At 44.5% G+C, this 13,044-nt stretch overlaps 1 protein-coding gene across 1 annotated transcript; it reads right to left on the reverse strand.

Moving 5' to 3' along the window:
- Window positions 1-7,363: 7,363 nt before the first annotated feature.
- LOC142851275 (protein FAM24A-like) lies at window positions 7,364-8,588 on the reverse strand. Its single transcript, XM_075975155.1, has 2 exons — window positions 8,455-8,588; window positions 7,364-7,553 (listed from the first exon to the last, which is right to left on the reverse strand). Exons 1-2 carry the CDS (start codon window positions 8,586-8,588, stop codon window positions 7,364-7,366), a joined length of 324 nt encoding a protein of 107 aa, XP_075831270.1.
- Window positions 8,589-13,044: the final 4,456 nt, after the last annotated feature.

Genomic DNA, 13,044 nt, shown 5'->3' on the forward strand with positions numbered 1-13,044 from the left:
TCATTTTTGGGGTTTCTGGGTTACCTCACTCAGGATAGGGAAGGGCCCGTGGTTTTTATCACACTGGCGAGGCCCTAGAGAGTACGGTGTCCAGCCGAGTGTCTGTTCACTCACCTCTTAAGTCCCCTCAGTATTGGAGCAAGATGTGTTTCAGAGTTCCAGAGAGTTGCAGGAGAATAGGCAGCTTTGGGGCAGCATCTGTTTTTGCTATTCTTAGCATGAAGCAGCTACCACAGGCTTTGTTCACAAGAATTTGCCCCCATGAACACTGTTTTCTTCCTGCTGATCTTTGTTCTTACCACAGTTCTGCTCGTTCTCTTTACACATCAAATATGGGGAGGGGTAGAGGCTTCTCATAGCTCTACTGGTTCAGGAAGGCAGTGAGTTTGCCTTCTTTGCATTGGACTGAAGGTCAGCCAATTCCTGCTTCTGCCATGTAGAGCCCTGGTTCTCCAAGGATGGTGGCTGGAACAGCAGCATCAGAGTCACTAGAGAATTTGTTTCCTGTGCAGATTTTCAGTCTCTACCCATATTATTTTAGGGAGTAAAGACCCCAACATGGTCCAGCATGTGACTTTGATGAGCCCTCTTGGTGATTCTGGCAGCTACAGAGTGAGAACCATTAACATTGTATAAGAATAGGGGCCCAAGAGCCACGAGGCTGATATTCCCTCCCCTTCCTTCATCTATTATGTGGTGGCCCTGGTCCCGAGAGTGGTTTCTCTGAACTTCTTTATCTACTGAATTGGGTTGCACCTGCTACAGAGAGTTGCTGAGAAATCACTAGGGTAGATCTTAAGAAGTTCCAAGACTTTGTAGTACATGGAGTCTAGGATCTTAGCATGGCATAGTGAGGGCATCACAAAATGGAGAAATGTATGCTGTTTTTAAATAAAATTTCAAAATTAGTCAGGTGATCTCACTGTATATGATGCAGTCTTGGACTGGGTTTGGAAGCTTCTGTGATAGCTGTAACGTAGATGAGAGTTTGGGACTAGAGTTTAAGATTTTGAGGTCTAGAACTAGACTAGCTGAGTACCAAACTTGATAATTCTGTGCTCTAGTTGACTGACATAAGCAAGCTCCTTGAGTCTGGACCTGTAGCACTGGCCTCACAGAACCTGTGTGACTCAGAATTTGGCATGCCACTCTTCATTGATGACCAGCAGCCATAACTATAATCATCATTAACATCAACATGGGGACCCCTTCATTTTCTGGAGGCATCTGAGTTACCTCATCTCCCCCAACATGGTTAGAGGCAGCACCCCCTTGAGAAACTAAAGCATCCACTTACTGAATGTGGGAGAAGATGATTAAGATGCTCTGGTTTTCAGGTCTCTCTATGGTTCAAATGCAGTTCTCATCAGCATTGAGCTGTAGGATGAAGGCTTTGTGGGTATCTTTAAGATTGGACCCTGCCAGGCTGGCTGTGCATGTTAATCTGCCTGATAGATACCATATTTAGCACTGAGGAAAGGAGCAGTCCCTGTCCCCTCAGCAGACACAAGGATTCAACCTCCCACAAGGAATACAATAGACCAAGACACAATCAATGGCTTTGCCCTTCGTGTCCTGGGGGAGAAATTACAATTATTCTACATGTAGTCCATAAAAAATATATTAGGGCCTGAAGGAAGACCTATCTAGAATAGATAAACAATTCTTACAATGCAGCAGTTAAAAGACAAGGCCATTCATCCAGTTTCTTGGTTTTAGGGATTCTTGAGTGTGTGAAAGAGTGGGTCTCTGACTCTTGTGCCTTTTCTTAGGCTCTTTTCCTTCTGTTGGCTTGTCTTGTCCAACTTCAGTGTGAGAGGTTTTGTTGTAGCTCATTATTTTTTATTTTGTTTTTTTTTTTTATAAATGGAGGAATGAGTGAGAGAATGAATGAAAATCTAGCTCCAAGTGTAAAGGTTAACAACAGAACTGTCATTTGTACCTGCTGGAACAGGAAAAATTAGTTTTCTCCAATGGAGTGACATTGTCTATATCAGTCATTCAAGGGCAGACCTTATGTTCAGTAGTTGACCAACATATAATGGACTCGACACTTTTTGTGTGTATGTGCATTTATTTGTTTTTGTTGTTGTTTCTTCTTTGGGTCTTGATGTGCTTTGTTTTCTAGATTTTGTTTTTGAATTGGGTCTTTGGTTTGTTTTTGAGAAAGAACTTAAAGTTGGGTGGGTAGAGAGAAGGACAATATCGGAAAGGACTTGGGGAAGAAGAATAATATGAACAAAATGTTTAAAGTTAAAGTTGTTTTATATAATAAAATTATTGAAAAAAGAAAGATGAGGCCAGTGAGATGGCTCAGTGGGTAAAGGCACTTGTTGACAAGACTGACAACCGGAATCCAGTCCCGAGAACACACATGGTAGAAGGAGAAAACCAACAGCCAGAAGTTGTGCACTATAACATGTGAGGACGCATTTGCTTGAGCACACATGTTTAAAAATATAGAAAGAAACATTAAAGACAAAGAACCCAGTGGAAAATGGGTAAAACAAGGATAAGCAGCATATATTTGTAACGGCAGCATTAGGAAGTCTGAGGAAGGAGTCTCCCATGCAAGAGGCCACCTGGGATTTGTTGTAAGTCCCAGCCTCATAAATACACACACACACTCACACACACACACTCCAGCAAAGACAAAATAGATACATTTTCCAAATAAGACTGATGATCAAAACCCCTATGTATTTAGAAACAAATCTTCATGTGTTCTATTTCACCTGTGACTGATGAATGAAACTTCAGTGTTCCCCTAACCATAATTAGTTTTGCATTTGTCAGGGAAGAGAAAGCAAAGATAATTGAGAAGGGTAGCTCAGCTCTGCCCACCCAGGATCAGCATCTTCACTGAAACCTGCTGTGAATTTATCAGTGCTTCCCTCTCCTCCTCTCTTTTTGATTTTAGAAATGTTCCATGTGTAGTTCTGGTCACAAGTGCTATCATATTGGAAAACTTTAGACGCTTTCCCTTTTAAGAGAGACCCTTTCTTGTATATAGTATCTGTTAGAACTGCCAGAGTATGGCTCTGTATGAATTTACCCTCAAAAGTTCAGCAACTGAAATTCACACTCTCTTAAAAATTATGCCAATATCTATTCCCTTTGGTGTACAGCCTTAAGACCTGATGCTAAAATGAAGTTACACAGAGAAATCGTGTGTGCCTTTTCTATTTCAGGGAACACAGCTTGGGCAATAAGGACCTGACCACTAAAGCACCCCTCTTCCAGAGAGCACCAAGGGGAGTTATTCTCTGTACGGAGGGCAGCATATAGGAAAGCTTTCTAGGCTTTGGAAGAGGCCCACTGGTAAAAGCAGGTCTTCCATGTTTGAGCTGAAGAATCTGGTTCCATTTCTTAGCTTCAGCCACCGTGGATGTCAGCTGTGCACCACAGGAGGCAAGTAAAGCGGCCCAAATGAACAGCCTTCCAGTGACCTCCATCTTTGCAGCATGCCTCAGGGCTCGCAGGCTTTTATATTTCTGAGTTTCATAAGCTTTCTGGCACCTCGGGAAACGTGTCAGTTTGGCCACGCCAGCGGTGGTGCTGGTGAGAACGCCACAGCTGTGGGGCTGCATCCTGGCCAGCAGTCTCCCATATTGCACTCGTTCTTCCGGGTCACTCCTCAAAGGGCTGTGCGCCAGCAGCCCAATTCTACACAGGGCTCAGCAGCTCCATCACAGCTTCCCCGGCCTTGATCTGTACTTGGACCTTGGCCCCATCTGTGCAGATCATGAGTGAGGTGGTACCACTGGCTTGAGGGCTGGGGAGGAGGAGCAGAGGATGGGGAGGGTAGCACAGTGCAGGTCAGGCCTCCCTGCAAGGATTTCTGGCCTTGTCCCTCTGAAGCAGATAAAGTGGGTGGATGAGAGTCCCTCAGGTACTGAGCTTGTAACTCAGAGTCAGAAGTCCTGGTGTCCAACAGGAGACTAGGAAGAAGGGTGTGTATGTGAAAAGGTTGCCCATTCCTTCACCCATTTGCTTTCCACTCAGTCACTGAGAACACGTTCATGGCTCACTGTTCTAGGAATTGGGAATGCAGAACTGAGAAGAAGACACATAGATTTTACTCTAGTGGAACTGCATTCTAAGTGTGGAAAATAGATAGCAAATGAAAAATCTATATAGGGGCAAGTGGGTTGCCGGTGCTAAAACAGGGTGATTAGATAGAATTTGGAAATATCGGGAGGGAAAAGATGCAGATTAGGACAAAGTCAAGTATCTTGAGAAAATAAAACAGAAGAAAACACAAAATAATAAAAACGGTCATTTATGATCTACCTTGAGAGATTTAAGATAAAAGTGCATGTGTAAAGGCCCTGGGGCAGGAACTTCTCTCATCCATGTGTGAAAGAGAGGGGAAGGGAGATGGAGGAAAGGCCAGGCAATAGTTGATGGAGACAGACATGTAGGGCAGGGAAAACCTCAATCATGTTTAACTTCCCATGGACATTTTCAGTGAATGGCCAGTTCTAGGAATGGTGGTTTAAATGAGAGCGTCCCCACAAGGCTAATGTATTTGAATTCTTGGACCCCAGTTGGTAGAATTGTTTAGAAGGATGAGACGATGTGGCGGCCTTATTGAAGGAGGTATGCCAGTGGGAATGGGATTTGAGGTGTGAAAATCCCACCCACACCATTCCCAGTTAGCTTGTTCTGCCTCATGCTTGTGGATCAGATGCAAGCTCCCAGTTACTGCTTCATTGCCATGTCTGCCTGCCTGCCTGCAGCCATGCTACCTACCATAATAGTCATCCACTCACCCTCTGGAACCATAAACCCAAACAAATCCTTCTTCTCTAAGTTGTCTTGGTCATGGTATCATATCACAGCAACAGAAAAGTCAAAAGATACTAAGAATCATCCAGAAGCCCGTTGAGGGTCAAATGAAGCATGGTTACCTAGAGTGAAACCTTCCTATACCCCTCCACTCTTCTGTGTTTCTCCAGATTCCCTGATTTTCAGTCCTTATTTGGTTCTGAACTGTGATTTTGGGAAGGGAAAGTCCTCAACTGTGCCCCAGCAAGGTGAGCCTCGCTAAGGAGTGACCCTTGCATTGAGGAGTAGTGTTTACAAGGAGTTTGGGAACTCCCAGATCCCTACACAGCTCTGTGGATTCCTATCCACACAAGCACTCACCTAAGAGTCAGTGACGTAGTGTTTATGTGGGGCAGTGGGTGGGATACCTGCACTGGCATCCTTCTCATTACTAAGAACTGTCCACAGTTGGCTATATCTGTGCACAGTCACCCCGTACGGGGTGTGGCCTAAATCACTCATTCTTCTCATGACTGGAATCTCCTCTCTCCCCTGTCCCTAGGCATCAGTGTGTGAGAAGTCTTTGTAGCCACCTGGGAGGGGAGGAACACCTCGGGTCCAGGTAGGTAGAAACCTGCTTTGTGTCATGGCCATGAGTCAGGGTTTCTATGGGCCAGGAAGACCTCCTCTCACAGATGGTCCCTACACAAGTCCCACTCTAAAGTAAAGTAAGGGGTGGCTGGGGGAGGTCATGGAGCTCCCTGAGTGAAGGCCAAGTTGAGTTTCAAGATGAATCCGTTAGTTGTAAAAGCCCTATGTGTGTTCTGACCTGCTGCTTAAGATGAAAGTTCCACAATTGCCTTGTCCCACCTGCCTCATGTCCCTTCTAATACCAAAACTAGACGTCGGGTAAGGACAAGCTGCAACAGGTCTCCCCATATCAGGTACTCAGCTCCCCACTGGCTGAGGTTAGAAGGTGCTCAAGTGTTTTCTGTCCATGAGGAACTTGCTGTTAGAACAAAGAATCAAAGCCAAGTAAGGGATGAAGGCAATGTTCTGGAAACTCATGAGAGACAGATTGGTTCCCCTAGAGAATCGTGGGGCAGTGCCCTGGAGCACCTAGTACAGAGGTGGGGCTGGAGTGGGGCAGGCATGCAAGCATGGTATCTGAAGAGCACCTGCATCCCTTACTGCATCCCCCACATGTTGTCCATCCATAGGAGGCAGCTGCTCTTGCCATTTCCTGTTCCGTTCCTTCTTCTTAATTCCCCTCAGTAGGTGGCAGCCCATCACTAGTTAATAGCTCTGTCTGTGAACTCTTTCTGTGGTGCCCAAAGGCCTAGCTAAGGAGAGGAAATTCATGGTGATTGCAGGTGAGGCATCTGTTCTAGGAAGGGGCTGCAGGGGCCTCATAGACAGAACAGAAGTGCTGAAGGTGCACCCTCTTACCTGTGCCGTGATGAAGGGCACCTGGGCTTCTGGCTTGGGTTACAGGTTTATGGTGTAGTTGATTTTATCAGCAGAATCAGCACTGGCCAGTGGGAAAAGGATCTAAAGAGGACACCTGGTTCTGAACAGATGTGAAATCTGGGTGGTCAGTGGTGGGGGACAGTCACAGGTTTGCCTGCTCCTTTTAGCACACACGCTCGCTGTCTTTTCTGAAGAAGGGGCTACTCTAACTCAGATCAGCTCAAACTCAGGGTAGTTGATGGTGACCTTGAACACCCAATTGATGTGGGATTCCCCTCTGTGTGCTGTGAATACCATTGTTTAATAAAGAAGCTGTTTGGGGCCCGTGTTAGGGTAGAAAAGAGCTAAGTTGGTAATACTAAATTGAATGCTGGGATAAAGGAGGCAGATTCAGGAGAAGCCACGGAGCTGCTGCCAGAGACAGACACATTGAAATCTTGCTGGTAGGCCATGAGCCTCGTGAGAAAATATAAAACAATGGAGATGGGTTATTTTTGCATGTAAGAGCTAGCTAGCAATACACTTAAGTAATTGGCCAAGCAATGATTTCATTAGGATTCCCCTGCTTCCACCTCCCAGGTGGAATTATAGGGCATAATTAGGCTACACATTCCTTTTCTTTAGAAGCCACTAAGATGGCCCCATCATTAAATCCCAGCCCATGTAAATCGAGATATGTTCCATCAGGATGTACCCACTATCTCCCAGTGAGTGATACCACGTTGGGAAATTGACAAGCTGGACTGAAGAGGAATAACCTCCCATACTTTATTGCGACTAAAATTAGACATGCCCCTAAATCAACCTACCCGTTCCTTCTGGGGCTGAAAAAGTACAGGACACTTATATTTTCTATTCATTTTCCTGTTTTTTTTCTAAAATGTATTATATGCCCTCCTGCCCAAATCTCATAATGAGTATTGATATTAGAAGTATAACTAAGAAACATAATTGAGACAATCATTGTTTTCAATATTGTACATTTATACAAAAGTACATAAATATAATTTTAGGTGATACACGACAACAGAAACACTATAGAAAGTGGATTGATTAAGAAAATATTCCACTAGGGAATTGAAATATTGATCATGAAGATTTCTTTTCATTCACCACTGCAACGTCAGGGTCCTTCTTTTACGCTACGAATGCAAGGGGGGAGGGCACCAAGGTCTATAAAGACACTGCAGTCATCACAGCACTGGTGGGTACGACAAGACTCCATATGGATGGGTTTGGCCGGGAAGATGTTCTTATGGCTGACCTTGCACGGATAAACACAGCTCACAGGACCGTCTGTTTCTTCTACAATTCTTAAAAGAAACAGACAAAATGAGCTTAGAATTGTCGTTTTCAGTGAGCTTCTAAAATCATGAGGGTTCTATGTGAAGTCAAGGGCTGAAGCCCATCACACCTGTGACACCAGCCTTGGGGTGAAGCTCTCTGCTCCTTCCCTATCTTTTCCTCTCCTACAGTTGCTATGCATGTGAACCCAGGTTGCCAGTTCAAGCAAGCGAGAGGGACTTGCATCCCAGTATCTGCTACAGGTCCCTGAGATGTGGGAATGGTGAAGAAGGTGCTAGAGTTGGCTGGGCTCAGCTCTGGTCTCCACCATATACGTCCCGAGAAAGGGACACCATTACTGCCTGCCTCTCATACTCAAGGCTTCTCTCCCAATCTTCAAACATCTCTCATCTGACTTCCACCCCTGTCAGCTGTCCTCCATGGAGTCTCTATTCTCTTGACCCACTTCACTTTTCCCACAGCCATTGACAGTGAATGAGGGGACATGTGAGCTCCCAAGTGAGTGGGAAGAGGTCATTATGGCCACACAGGTCCTCCCCAAGGCATCCACTGTGGATTCCCCAGCCTACAGCTCCAGAGAGGGAAAGGGTGCTCAGCCAGGGCCCTGTAAAATAATGTAGGCACACCCGTTGAGGCCAAGTGACAAAAAGCAATGTTCGTACACGCACACACGCAAACACAAACACACCTACACACACACACATACAGAGAGAGTCCAGGCCGAGAGCAGTGAATTTGTAAGCTCTCAGCTCCAAGCTAGAAGGAAAACCTCCAAGCTTCTGTGCCCATCTGCCACCATCCTCCTAAATGGCCCTGACTTTCCCCTACTAGTGGCCACTGTAGTAAGAAATGACTCTGCTCCAGCTGAGGGCCCAGTGTCCCATTAGAAGGGGTATTCCGCATTCTTACCTAGCTGCATCCAGTGCCTTGACTACTTTGAAGTAAAGATGGAGGACAACTCCTATCAATACAACCAAGGCTGCCAGTATCAGAGCACAAATGATGATCAGGATTATTGTTTGGTAGTCAAAACGTTTCCACATACCTGGGCAGAGAAAAGAGCAGACAAGCAGTGAGTGAGGCCTCCCTCCCACACAGCCATTAGCAGGCCCCACACACTTCCTTCAGTGAAGGGGAAATGGGCCTCAAACACAGATTACATGGAATCCAGAGGGACTCTTTCCAGAGAGGCTTTAGCTGGTCCAAGGTGGACAGGAGGGAAATTGTTCAAGGATTCAACTGTAAAACCCTGGATTAAAAAGGAAAAGAACAAACTAAGCATAGAAACACGGGCAGAGGAAAAGGCAGACAAGCAGAAATAAATAGATTCTCAATAAATTAAAGGCCCACCCTGGAGCTGGCAGTTGCCTCCTTCCCATGTGCCCGGGCCTGCTGAATTCAGTTTGTATCAGAGTCACAGCCAACCCTAGCCTGAGTGTGAGCTTTGGAGCTCTTGTACAGGAAAGAAAACTTCTAAGCCAGAACTCCAACAGTCAGAGAGCCTGAAAATCCATTTTGTAAATAGTGGGAATTATGGGAGGCAGGAATGGGGTGGGATGGATGAGTCAAGTATCGAATGTTGCCGCTGTCCTTCTAAGACCTGAGCATTCAACATTTCTCATTTGGAATAATGAAGTTCTTTACACTTAACTCTGACACTCTCAGGTGAAAAGTGAACCAGGGAAACAGACTTTTCAGCCACCCAGAGCCTACCTGCCGCTTTCTGATTCTTCTTCTCATTGCTCAAAGCCAACATTTGTAAAAATACCATTAGATAACCAAAATAAACCTTTGGAAACAATGCTGACCATAGGTTAACTTCCTAAGAGTTACTGGTTAGGGAGGATCCAGAAACACCCAAGAAATAACAAGGTATTGTCAATGTTCTTTGTTCCCTGCCATAACTAGATGGTTAGACCTTATTGATGAAGACTCCTTACACTTTGTTGCCAGGACAAAGAAATCGATCTCAAACTGACCAGAAAACTCTCCTAATGACTCATTTTCAAAGAGCCAGAAGGTGATGTGCAGGCTGCTAGGGGAAAATGACCCGAGGTCTTACTCAATGCTGGTTTCTGTTCCTACGACTCTAACCTGCCAGGCAGTGCATGCTCTGGTATATATGTAAGAGGCAGCAGAGCCATGAGTGTTTGGTGCATGGGATGGGGGGGGGGTGAGTAACAAATTACTTTCTGATTGATTTGAGGCCTGCTCCACAGGAGAAAATTCATGTCTAGTAATGTAATCCTAGTCAAAAACCTTGGCTGGGGAGGTCATGGGATTTAGATGGGAACCCACTACTCATATTTTCCTACATGGTCATGTGGTCAAGCTGCCTTTTAATATTTATGTTTAAGCCGATAGGTCAATGCTGGTCTCAGCTTTGGTCAGAGAAGCTCCATTTTTGGAATGGGCAATAGTTAATGCTCACCATAACTGGTCAAAGCGCTAAGAATATGTGACTGTGGGTACTGAGGCATAGAGGACGCATGTGTTATCAATCAACCTCTAACACTAGGGCCCAGGAAACACTGCAGAAGAGGGGGAGCCAAAGAGTGTGTGGTGAGGAGTGCTATGTCCTCCTGTCCTGTGGCTATGGCTTTATAGCAGCTGTGATTGCCTACAAAAGATCAAGTCAATTAAAATGTCAGCATATTAAAGAAATGGCCTCTTGAAGCCCTATGCAGCCTACTGGGGGCTGTTGGGACAGCCGGGCATCATTTGCTTTGGGATATGGCCACTATGAACTTGTCCATCCATGGTGGACGGCACCTCACTCATGTGTACATTGTCAGAACCTATTAGATTTGGTAGGTTATAGAAATTAAAATTTAAAAAGATGATAAGAGCAGGAAAGAGGTGTCAGGAAGCTTTCTGGACACTTAGAGGGAGGTGTGTAGGATCGAGGTATGCTGTACACATATGTGACATGTGAAATTTTCAAAGAATAAAACTCTTACTTAAAACAGGAAACTGTAATTCCTGCAGTCTACGTTTGAAGAACTTACTTTCAGAAGTGTGGCCTGCTTGAATGGACGGCCACTGTCAGCTCTTCCATCTCTCCAGTCTGGGAATCTGTGTGATATCAGCTCTCTAGATACAGCTTTCTTTCACAGAGTTCTGAATTCCATTCCATGCTCAAGTAAACCTCAGCACCAATTTCCCAAATACATCTGAGCATTTGTAACTCTTAATTTTTCTATTTTAATACTACCTATCCAAGAACATAGGAGATTTTTCCATTTTCTGATACCTTCTTGAGTTTCTTTCTTCAAAGACTTTAAGTTCGTGTCATACAGGTCTTTCACTTCTTTGCTTTGTGTTTACCCCAAGATATTTTATGTTATTTGTGGCTATTGTAAACGCTGATGTTTCTCTGTGGGGGGAAGAGGAAGGAGGAGGAGAACATGAGGGAAGGGGATGCTTAAGAAGGGGGAAGGACAGAGAGGGAGAGAAAGAGTATAGATATCTTGATTGAGGGAGCCATTAAAGGGTTAGTGAGAGACATGTCACTAGGAAAATTCCAAGGAATCCAGCTAAGACTCTAACAAATAGTAGAGAGGATGTCTAAACTGACCTACCCCTGAAATCAGATTGATAACTACCTTAATTAATCAAAGAACCATCATACAGTAACTGATTGACGCAGGTACAGAGATCTACAGCAAAGCACTGGGCCAAGGTAGAAGAGACCAGTTCCAGAGAGGGAGGAGCGATAGGATAATATGAGCAAAGGGGTCAAGACCATGATGGTGATACCCATAAAAACAGCTGACCGGAGCTAGTGAGAGTTCACTGACTCTAGACTGGTAGCGAGGGAAACAGTATAGGAACAAACTGGGCCCACTGAGTGTCAGGAACACTTGTAAAGCTTGGGTAGTCTGTGGGGCCACTGGCAGCGGGACCAAGATTTATCCCTAGTGCTTGAAATGGCATCTTGAGTACATTCTATTTGAAGGGATACCTTCCTCAGTCTAGATATAGGTGGAGGGCCTTGCCTCCAGTGAAGTGTCTGACTTTGTTGACTCCCCCTGAGTGGCCCTACTGATTCTGAGGAGTGGAGGGCAGAGGATAAAACTGGAGCAGGGGAGGGAGTGGGAATTGGATTACCTATGTAAAATGAAAAAAGAGTGTAGTAAAAAATAATAATAAAGAAATCAAAAAACAAGAAGGAAGAAGAAGAAGAAGAAGAAGAAGAAGAAGAAGAAGAAGAAGAAGAAGAAGAAGAAGAACTGAGTTATATAGAGACTGAGGCCTAGAAAGTATTTGAATGATTTCCTTTAATTAGCTACGTGATGTTTTTATTTCCCAGTTAATTAAAGTGACTTCATTTGAAAAGAAAAACAAAGAAAACTAAAGATCCTGAAAAGGCCTTATTGAAACCTGCTACTTAGCTAATTAAAAAAATATAATTTTAAAGGGGCTAATTGGTTTAGCAATTAGGATCGCATGATGCTTTTGCTTTTGCAGAGGACCTGAGTTCTACCCCCAGACCCTATATGGCAGCTCACAAGCATCTACAACTACAGTCCCAGGGGATCCTAAGTCCTCAGCTAACCTCCATGGGCATCAATGAGTTACACGGTGCACATAAACACATACAGACAAAAACATTAACAGATAAATAAATAAATCCAAAATATTAAATATATAAAACTTAGGGGGAAAGGGACGTCTAAAAGTATTCAGCATAGGCAGATAATCCAGCTCGTAGAAAACATAACTTACTCAATGAAAAACCTCAGTGCCATGCATGGAACATTTAGTCAAACACACATTCTTAGTGGGCCAAAATAACTGGATGGAAAACTCTACGTCTAAAGAGAACATGCTTTAGTTGTAGGACATAGAGAAACCAAGTTAAAACTGACTTCCCACGGGACGGGGAACCCTGAGTGCTTTTCGGGCTGAGGAGGGGGGGAACTTAATTGAGGGAGGGGGAGGGAAATGGGAGGCGGTGGCGGGGAAGAGACAGAAATCTTTAATAAATAAATAAAATAAAAAAATTAAAAAAAAACTGACAGGGAAACTTTTCTCCTGTTGGTTAGGTTGCAAGTGCCAGAAAGTGATTTGTAGGCCTGTGGGGTAGGAAAGACATCAATGACCTCTGCATACTACAATACTAACCTGACAGGCAAGACGTGTCTGCTGGAGCAATAGTGGCATGACCGTGATGGGGAGGGAGGGAGGTAATCATCTGCTTTCTGACTGGAGTTGAGATCTCTTGCACAAGAGGGAATTCATGCCTGGTGCTCTAAACCTGACAACAACAAACACCCTGGCTACTGTGCTAGTTTGCTTTCTGTTGCTGTGATAAAAACATTGATTAAAGGGAACTTGAGAGAGAAAAGCATTTCCTTAGTTTATAGATTAGAACTCATCAAGGGAAGCCACGGAAGGAACTCAAGGCAGGAACTGAAGCAGAGGCCATGGAAGAACACTTCTTCCTGACTTGTTTCCCATGGTTCATTCAGCTTCCTCTTTTATAAAACCCAAGAC

Source organism: Microtus pennsylvanicus, chromosome 5 (assembly GCF_037038515.1).
Source record: "Microtus pennsylvanicus isolate mMicPen1 chromosome 5, mMicPen1.hap1, whole genome shotgun sequence".
Classification (NCBI taxonomy): Eukaryota; Metazoa; Chordata; class Mammalia; order Rodentia; family Cricetidae; genus Microtus; species Microtus pennsylvanicus.

Bases quoted from the DNA above. Each gene is read 5' to 3' on its own strand.
- LOC142851275 (XM_075975155.1), bottom strand. From the start codon at position 8,588: ATGTGGAAACGTTTTGACTACCAAACAATAATCCTGATCATCATTTGT. The intron at 7,554-8,454 runs GTAAGAATGCGG...GTTTCTTTTAAG, and splicing joins AAGGCACTGGATGCAGCTAG to AATTGTAGAAGAAACAGACG.